This window comes from Vespa velutina, chromosome 21, assembly GCF_912470025.1.
Source record: "Vespa velutina chromosome 21, iVesVel2.1, whole genome shotgun sequence".
In the NCBI taxonomy this organism is placed as follows: domain Eukaryota; kingdom Metazoa; phylum Arthropoda; class Insecta; order Hymenoptera; family Vespidae; genus Vespa; species Vespa velutina.
This window is the reverse complement of record NC_062208.1, coordinates 2,806,191-2,816,190: the sequence shown is the minus strand read 5'-3', so window position 1 is coordinate 2,816,190 and position 10,000 is coordinate 2,806,191. Positions and strand designations below refer to the sequence as shown.

Here is a 10,000-nt window from a genome sequence, read left to right as displayed (position 1 = left end):
ACGAATATATAGATAATTAAATAAATTTATAGATAAATAAATATATAGATAGACAGATTTATATATATACGTACATATATATATATATATATATATATATATATATATATATAGATAAATATATATTTAAAGAAACGTTGTTTAATCTTAACGACTACTTTCTGGTAAACAACGTAATTAGCGGAAACGCGGCGATGTTATCGTTCGAAAAGTACTTACGTGTAATGAAATCCGCGATAACATTCCAACACGTGCTACGTGATAAAATGGCTTCGAACGTCGGAGGAGCAAGTTATTTCAATTAAATTTTTACGCTTACGGTTCCCCGAAAAGTCGTTCTTAATCGATTATCTACCAAATGGAAAGGAAGATTCCTTGAAACGGAAGTTCATTGTCCTTTTGACTAAACGATCGAGTATAGTAGGAGGATAATATATCGATATCGATTATTTCTCAAGAAACTTAGTAATTACGTTTATAATATTTCTACGGTTATTAAAAATCTATCAGGTTATCGAACGATAGAATGGAAGAATTAAAAAGAAACAAAAATAAAAGGAAAAGAAATAAGGGATAGAAAATTTCCTATTGAAACAAATCGTTCGATTGATTTCTTTTAAATAAAATAAAACTGACGAAATCTAGGAAAATTTTTTAGTAATCTGTTCGTACGTCGCACATTCAGAAAAAGAAAAAAAAAACAATCTTTCGAGTTATCAAGCACGAAGGAAGGAAATAAAGACAGAAAGTAGAAAAATCCTGCGAGAAGAAAAGTAAATAAAGTAGAAAATGGTCAGACATTTTTTTCTTCGCGAAATAAAAAAAATGTACGAATTAGGACAAAGGTAGAAAGACTAAGAAGAGAGAGAGAGAGAGAGAGAGAGAGAGAGACAGAGCGAGAGAGGGGGGGGAGGGGGGGAGAAAACAAAAGATAAAAGAAAAGAAGAAAAAAGAAAAAGATAAAGAAAAGCAGATGTAACATATATATATATATATATATATATTGAAGAAAATAGACGAAGATGAAAGTGGTAAGCGCAGCCACGTGTCGTGCTTGTCTCTCTCTCTCTCTCTCTCTCTCTTTCTCTCTCTCTGTCTCTCTATACGTAGGTGTAAGAGAGATAAATAAAGAATGAAAGAGCGAGCGAGCAAATGGAGATAGAGATAGATAGAGAAAGAGAGAAAAAGATTGAGAGAGAGAGAGAGAGAGAGAGAGAGAGAGAGAGAATGAGGTGCGGTACGGTGCGCACGCTAATGCGCCGCAACGGCGCTCGCGTGCGCGAGCGCATGCGATCGATAGACGAGACACCGCCGGGATTTTCGCGTCCCCGCGTGACGTCACGGCGCCGGAGACGAGAAGAACCGAGCTGAGACGAGGGCGGCCGACGTCTGGGGGCCGAGGTAGCGCTCGCCGCGGTCTACCAGCACCTCGTCGACGCGAGCACGGCCCCTGCTATCGTCGACCTCGTCGTTTCGACGTCCTTTCGACGTTTTCTTCCTACGTCAGACAGAAGATACACCCTTTTTTCTTTTTTTTTTTCTCTTGGTTCTCGTTGCTGCCGCTGTTATTGTTGTTGTTGTTGTTGTTATTGTTGTTGTTATTATTATCATTGTTGTTTTCCAATAAGAAAGAAGGAAGAAAGGAAGGAAGGAAGGAAAGACCAGACAGACAGACAGACGGACAGACTAACAGACAGATAGAGACAGATAGACAGAGCGAGAGAGAGAGAGAGAGAGAAAGAGAGAGAGAGAGAAAAAGAAACAGAGAGAGAGAGAGATAGAAAGATACATACATACACACATACATACAAGCAGAGTAACGCTATACGGATATAACTGCATAAATTTTTCGCTAACCCGATTTCTAAAGAGAGAAGAAACAGACCTTCTTCAGGTGCGCGTTGTCAAATATTATTAAATACTACGAGGAAGAGAGCTTTTTTTAACTGGTTGGTTTGGCCGGCCTAATCGTGATATATTAAAAAAAGAAAAGAGAAAAAGGGGAAGGAAAGGAAATAGAAAGAAGAATCTTTGTGAATCGACTGATCCCTATTGACTGATCGACCGACCGACTGATAGACCGACAGACCGACAGACCGACCGACCGACCGACCGACCGAACGAACGAACGAACGAACGTACGAACGAACGAACGAACGAACGAACGAACGACCGATCGACCGTAAGTACTTACGTCCGCGCGCGGGTTTGTGACAGGTTCGTCGAGTTCACTGTGTAGAAGACAAGTGGAAAACTACGTGGGATAAGAGTTATACAGTAAGTTTGAATGGAAATGAGATTTAAGCGCGAAAGAAAGAAAAAAAGAAAAAAAAGAAAAGGAAAAAGAAAAGAGAGAGGGAGGAAAAAGGAGAGAGAAAAAAGAGAAAAGAAGAGGAAGAAGATGGGAGCTTCAAGATTAAAGCATTTTTCCCTTCTCGTTTCTTCTATTTCTTTTCTTTCTCTTTCTCTCTCTCTCTCTCTCTCTCTCTCTCTCTCTTTTTCTTTTTTAACTATTCATTAATTAATCAATTAATTTGCTCTTGCACCCGTCGATGAACACGCTCTACTAAATCTAAACGCTCACTATCGTTAGATCAGGATAAAATGGTGTTAAAAACAAAAAAATTCTATCCTTCCTCCCTTCCTACCTTCCTTTCTTTTCTTTCTTTTTTCTGTTTTTTTCTTTTTTTTTTTTTTTTTTTTTTTTCTGTCAAAGAAAAAATGTACAGGAATAGTAATAGGGCGTAATGGAAATATACGAGAAATTATACATACATATATGTATATAAATATATACATATATATATATATATATATATATTGGCAAGGGGTAGGGGGTAGGAAAAAGAAAAAGAAAAAAAAAGAAAAGGAAGAAGAGAGAGAGAGAGAAAGAGAAAAAAATCGAGGCAGGTAGACGAACGGTTCGTGCGCGTTACATCCTCGATTGGTGCTTGTAACCCTTCTTCTTCAGCTCGTAGCGCAGCTGAGCTCGACCGGGCGCGACCCACAGCCCTACATTCGTGGATCTGCGGCGTGACCTAACCTCAACTTGCTATACCTTGGGCGCCGAGGCTTTCCGTTTCCTATTCTTATTAGCTATTAAAAAGTCAACACTCGAAATTGACTTTATCAATTTCATTTTTTCAACTTTTTCGATTGAACGTCGTCGTCGTTATTAACGTCATCGTCATCATCATTCCACTTCAATCTTTCTCTTTTTCTTCTTCATTTTGTTAAGAAAGTAGCAACTGGAGATTCGACCTTGGCAAGAAAAAGAGAAAGAAAAAGCAGACACACTTCCGTTCTCTTTCTTTCTCTCTTTCTTTCTATCTATCTATCTATCTATCTCTCTCTTTCAGATAGATAGATAGATAGATAGAGAGAGGGAGAGAGAAAGAGAGAGAGAGATCGCATAACACTGTCAGCACGAAGGATATGCTTTTCACCTTCCTCCTTCAGTCGGTTGTACTGCTTCGGAATTCTACCTCGACGGTCGAGGTCGGCGAACGACGTGATATAACGTATCGAAGATACGTTGACCTTTATGTAACGTTATACGTCGTCTCTCTCTCTCTCTCTCTCTCTCTCTTTTTCTCTCTCTTTTCAACGCTACGATTCACAAGACACCGCCGGATACGTAGTTACATAGTTGCGTTAGATTGCTATTGAAAATCTTCGTGCAAGGATTAATCATTTTTATGAAAAAGATCGTAGAATCATTCATTTGGAATGTTCAAACGAATTTATAAAGTATCTAAACATCGACATTTTGACATTGAAATAACTACCTCATGATACGATGATATGTATATATATATATAAATAAATAAATAAATAAATAAATACGGGGTTTCGATAATATTCGCGATTGGAACGATGACGAAATCAAAACAAACCTCGAATATCATTGAATGCTGAAGGGCGTTAGGATGAAACGAGGAGAGACTGAGAAGGATAAGACGTTGACATAGAATTGGAGAGAGAGGGAGAGAGAGAGAGAGAGAGAGAGAGAGGGAATGGTTTGAAAAAAAGTAAACTTTATAGGACACGTTCGATAGAGATCGTCTCTGTTGGTAGTATCAGTAGAGCGTGTAACGTCGAGTAAGCTGTTATGTTAACGATTACTTTGATATACGAATTAGAAATTATATCGAAATTTTATATATATATATATATATATATATATATATATATATATATGTATGTATGTATGTATTTATGTACCGATTGAAGAGAACTAATAACAAATTCCGACGTATATATTGTGTTTACAGAAAGAAGATAAAAGTTGGAAACTGGAAGAAGAAAATTAGAGATAGAGAGAAAGAGAGAGGAAGAGAGAGAGAGAGGAGAGAAAGAGAGAGAGAGAGAGAGAGAGAGTGAGAGAGAGAGAAAGAGCGAGCGAGAGGGAGGGAGAGGTGAATTTAGTACGGTCCATCTTTTTTTTTTTTCTTTCTCCTATTATTCCAATTCATTTTCTTTCTTTCTTTCCTTTATCATTTTTATTTTCTCTCTTTTTCTCTCTCTCTCTCTCTCTCTCTTTCTCTCTCTCTCTCACTCTCACTCTCTTTCTCTCTCTCTCTCTCTCTTTCTCTCTCTCTTTCTCCCTCTCTCTCGCTCTCGCTCTTTCGCTCTGACCTCTTCTCCTCCTCCTTTCGAACAGAAAGAAGTGTTTAGATATCGGCAGTGTGTCGTCGAGTAGAGGAAAAAGTGTCGTCGGGGTGGTTTAGGGTATAAGTGTGATGTGGTGGAGGCCCCCGTCGAGTCGCGGGGGCAGGAGGTTGTCAGAGGCAGATCGGTCGTGAGGGCTCCAGGCACGGCTCGGTTGGCCCGTGGCGAGCTCGCTGGAGGGGCGGGGGAGGAGGAGGTAGGATGGTGTGACCTCCGGCTTCATCCCGCCCGACGCGGAGCTGCTGCTGGAGGTGGCGGGGGAGGAGGCGTCGGAGTTGGTGGTGGCGGCGGCGACGACGACGACGGTGGAGGTCGAGGAGGAGGTGGAGGAGGAGGAGGAGGAGGAGGTGGTGGTGTTGGAGGAGTCGAGCAGCTGCTGCTCGACTCGGAGGAGGAGGAGCCCACGGCGATGTCGAGGCAGCCTCGCGGTGAACGGGACCACGTGAGCCGCTGCGACCAGCGAGAACCTCGCGACCTACGCGACTTCCGCGACCTCAGGGACCTCAGGGACGTAAGGGATGTAAGAGACGTTAGAGAGACTTACGCTACCGGCGTTAGGCATCATCGTGACGATTACGAGAACGATCATCATCCTACTGATCGAAGCATCGCTGCCTCTACTTCGGCTTTACCCAATAAACCGGTGAGTACTTTATATCTAATATTTAAATACACGTATAAATAATATAAGTAAATATATATGTTAATACGTATGTTAAGTAAGTACATAACTTATGTATAATACGTACTACGTACTTACTTGTATTCAATTGACCAACCACAATGTTGCGCAATATTACGTGATACTCCGTTCGCAACAACTTCTACAGTTTAATACGTTAGATCGTCATTGATATATACTTAAGGTATTTACTCTTTTGTATAATACGTCGAACGAATTTAATTTTTATTCGTTTTATTACTCTTTTTCCTTTTTCTTTTTCTCTTTTTTTTTTTTTTTTTTTTTTTTTTTTTTTCGTCCTCTTCTTATTCCTTTCTTTCTTTTTCTTTTTTTTTCCCCCCTTCTTCTATTTCACCGACCCGTTATTTCTAATATTCATCGCACGTAAGGTTGTTACTATTTCTTTTTTTTCCTTTTTTTTTTCTTTCTTTTTTTTTTTTTTTATGAGAAAAGAGAAAGAGAAATGGATTCTTCAAAAGAGGAGCACAACTCTCTGTTGGAGGGAAAGTAAACGGGAGTATCGTGGGTATCTTTGATCAAAGCACCCTCCTCCTCTTCCTCTCCCTCTCACCTTATCTTTCTCGTTCGTCCTCGATATGCCCACGTAACCGACATAGTGGTCTTCATTCAACGCTTTGCATCTTTCATAGAGAGCTACCTTGTGCAAACGACATTGGGATTGGTGGTGCCTCCTCTCATTTGCAGCTGCATTCACCGACCCTTTACTTTCTCGTCGTCGTAGTTATAGTCGTCGTCGTCGTCGTCGTCGTCGTCGTCGCCATCATTCGCCTGGTCTGCTGAAGGGTCAGGAGTGCTAATGAGAAAGAAAGAGAGAGAGAGAGAGAGAGAGAGAGAGAGAGAGAGAGAGATGGAGCTTGTTCGAGCTGAAAATGGAATATGGTCTGGTTCGGCATGAACATACTTTTCGCTATTTCTATCCTTCTCTTTTATACTAACTATATGCCGCATAAAGCTTCTATCTTTCGTCTCTTTCTCTCTCTCTCTTTTTCTTTCTCTCTTTATTTCTTTCTTTCTTTCTTTCTTTCTTTCTTTCTTTCATTCGATAGGGGCTCGACGTAATGCAGCGTTTCTCGAAACTAGGACACTGTCCAAGGTTCTCGATTAAATATTTCTACACTATTGTCAATTCTTTTCCTTCTCTCTTTCTCTTTCTCTTTCTCTCTCTCTCCCCACGCATAATCATTATTCTCGGTACGAAGGATTATACAATATAATCTGATTGTCCTCGTAACAGACTATTTTCCTATTTCGATCATTTAACATGAAACATGATTTTAATAACGATGTCTATAAAACGTTCGCCAAATCGTTTTTTATCGACAAATCGTTTCCAATCTTCTCATGGACATAATTTAATGGCTTGTATTTAAATCTTTTTTTCTCCTTCTTTTTTTTCTTCTTCTTCTTTCTACAATACACACTGGCAATTACTTGGATCGTAATTTATATCAAAGAAAAAAGAACAAAAAGAAAAAATTCGAACTGATTGTTCCAAGCACACTTTTGAAGTCTTTATTTATTCTTAATAATCATACCCTATATAATGACGGTATAATAGCTTATGCGTTGTTGCATTTTTTCTATGATCATTTGTAATAATATTTATCGCGTTTCACTTTTATCTATTTGTAGAAGAAAAAGAAAAGGAAAAACAAGAGTAGTAAGAAAATGGAAAAGAGAAAGAAAAAGACAAGAAAGAGGGAGAGAGAGAAAAAAGAGAGAAACAGTAGACCTCTCTTTAAAATCCACAGTTTATGTCACCACCGTCTATGTACTTATCTCTTCCGGAGGAGGATAAAATTATCGATAATGGAAGTCGTTTCCATTATCCGAACTATCCAAAGTAAAAGCTTGAACGTGCGTGTAAAAGTTATTAAGCATGATGTTCTCTCTCTCTCTCTCTCTCTCTCTCTCTCTCTGTCTGTCTGTCTCCCTCTTTTTTTTATCCATGTACATTTCAAGCGAAGTAGGAGTTATCTTAAAAGCATGTTGCAAGATATTTAAGTAAATGTATATGATCGCGTATATGAAAAAATGTGTACAATAGATATATATATATATATATATATATATATATATATATATATATATATATACCAAGGCTGTCGATTATTATACTCATTTTGGAATTTCATTAATGACTTTCGATACTGATAAGTAATAATAATAAATGAAATGTCAAATTTATATTTTTGTTTATTTGTTTCTTTCATCGTGTTTACAATTGATTTTGTTTGTAACACCCACGAGAATTGGCATCGACTTTCTAAAGAAAGCGGTTAATTAGTACGAAAATTTTCGAGCTTATTTTTTTATCTTCACCTCTATTTTTTTACTTTTTATGCATTCCTTTTTTTTATCTTTTTATTTTTCTTCGAAAGAAGAAGCTTGAGAATCATACGTAAGTTAATTAAACTCCTCCTTTAATTATACCTACATATAGATAGCGTGAGAGAGAGAGAGAGAGAGAGATCCGCGAATATTCGGCAAGAAGTGAGTCTCCTCTTCTCTCGCGATTTTAATCTCATTTACCGGTGTTGCTAATTACCAGCGAGCCACGTAACGGCGTGTTTAATGATGGAATATAAACGTATCAACGAACGGGAAAATATTTCTTCGACGAAAATATTTCGTGATAACGTATGATTATTATTCGTTGAAATCATTTTAAGATTGAAACCAATCGAAGGAACGATATTATTAAAACGCGCTTTTTTTTATATAATTATCCTTAATAAGCATGTTCAAAAGGAAAGATGAAAGATGAAGGAAAAAGGCAAGAGAAAAGAAATATAAACAAAAAGGAAGAAGAAAAAAAAAAGAAAAGAAAAGAAAAGAAAAGAAAAGGAGGAAACGAAGGAAAATAAAAGAAAAAGAAAAAGAACAAAATCCATATTCATATTCGATCGATAATATATCAAACGTTCGATGATTATTATTGCAAATTTTTTTCAATTGAAATTATATCATAAAATATATATATATATATCATGTATCTAAAGTAAATGGAAATTGGAATTTTCCTTTCCTTTTTTCTCTCTCTCTCTCTCTCTCTCTCTTTTGCTTTTTTTCTTTTTAAATCATCGATATAAAAACTTACGCGGTTGAGTGAGATCGGAGGATCGATGAAAAAGGGGACTACGGTGGTTACGTGTATATGAGAGTTAGTATCTGCGTGTTAGTGTTCGCTGCTGTCTGTCTGGTTATACGAGTGTGTGTGGTGTCGTATGTTCTCTTCTCTCTTCGGGGTAGTGGGTCTACTCGAGCAGACCCGGTTCCAGCAAATATAGGTCAGTGTATAAGGCGGCAGGAGCAAAAGATCAAACAGAGAAAGACTTTAGCCGGGAGCATCTTTCCTTCTTCTTCTTCTTCTTCTTCTTCTTCTTCTCCTCCACCTTCTTCTTCATCTTCATTTTCCTCTTCTTCTTCTTCTTCTTCTTCTTCTTATTCCTTTTCTTCCTCTTCTTCTTCTTCTTCTTCTTCTTCTTCTTCTACTACTGAGAATAGCATCGCGTTTAACCATCGTCCTGTCCACCAACACGTCGCGTTCTCATCCTTGATACTCGGAAGGACTCGCTAACTGCCAAACGAGTTTGCGATGCCTCCTCTTCCCTCATCCCTCTTATTGTTAGTGTTAGATATTAAAACGTCAAAAGATATTATGAGAGAAAACGATAAATATGATTTTCAATCGAAATAACAATCATTCATTTCACATCTCGCAAAATATTCCTCTTCTATTTAATCTCGCGTTAATCAATTATTATTAACAAAAAAAAAATGTATTATCGATCCTTGTTATTCGTTATATCGCGATTATTGATCTTACTGTATCAATTTGATCAAAATTATTTAAATAGAAATTAGTTTGAAGAGAGAGAGAGAGAGAGAGAGAAATAATGAACGAAAAACAAAATAGAGGAATTAATTCTTATTATACATTATTGCGATCGTCAAGCTTTTTATTTAATTTTTTTCTTTTTTTTCTTCTTTTCTTTTTATAAAAACATTATCGATCGAAATTAAACGGAGAAGATACAAAAATATCGATCCTTGTCATTCCTTGTTTGCGATAATCGATCTTATGAATTCTTCATAAGAGCAAAGAAAAGAATTTTTTTGTTATCATCGTTGCGAATAAATTAATTAAAAAAAATAAGGAAAAAAAATTATTTACCAATCCGTAGATCTTTGTTATTTTTTGAAGTTTAATACCGCCGACAGAGAATAGTTACTTATTTATATCCTTAAATTTCTTAAAAATATTTCTCAAGTTCACTATCCCTCTCTCCCAATTTTTTTTTTGGACACACCTTAAGCCGTCTGCGTTGGTTGCTATCCTTACATTATCCTTCCTCCACCTAGTGCATGTTTCTTTGACGATCAGACGTTGCTCAGAAGAAGGGACCACCGTACACCTGCGGAATTAGTCGCGAAAAAGGTTTCTCTATCTATCTCTCTCTCACTCTCTCTCTTTCCCCATTCTCTTTTGAAATTACAGAATTATTATTCTTCTTGGAATAATCTGTTACTGAATGTCGCTTGGTTAAGAAAGAAAAAGGAAAGAAAGAAAAAAAGAAAGAGAAAGAGAGAGAAATAATATAGTATATTAGGAAGTTAGTCTCT

General features: G+C 37.3%; 1 protein-coding gene across 10 annotated transcripts in view; it reads left to right on the top strand.

Moving 5' to 3' along the window:
• Positions 1-5,002: 5,002 nt before the first annotated feature.
• Positions 5,003-10,000, top strand: part of LOC124956378 (voltage-dependent L-type calcium channel subunit beta-2) — a 74,056-nt gene continuing 69,058 nt past the window's right edge. For 5 of the 10 annotated variants that reach the window (XM_047512111.1, XM_047512112.1, XM_047512118.1 and 2 more), the window contains exon 1: positions 5,004-5,314. In XM_047512111.1, the coding sequence (XP_047368067.1) occupies positions 5,081-5,314 (234 nt within the window). In that variant the 5' untranslated portion in view covers positions 5,004-5,080. Of the gene's footprint in view, positions 5,315-10,000 lie in introns of all 10 variants that reach the window. The other 5 variants (XM_047512115.1, XM_047512116.1, XM_047512109.1 and 2 more) reach the window with 3 other exon arrangements.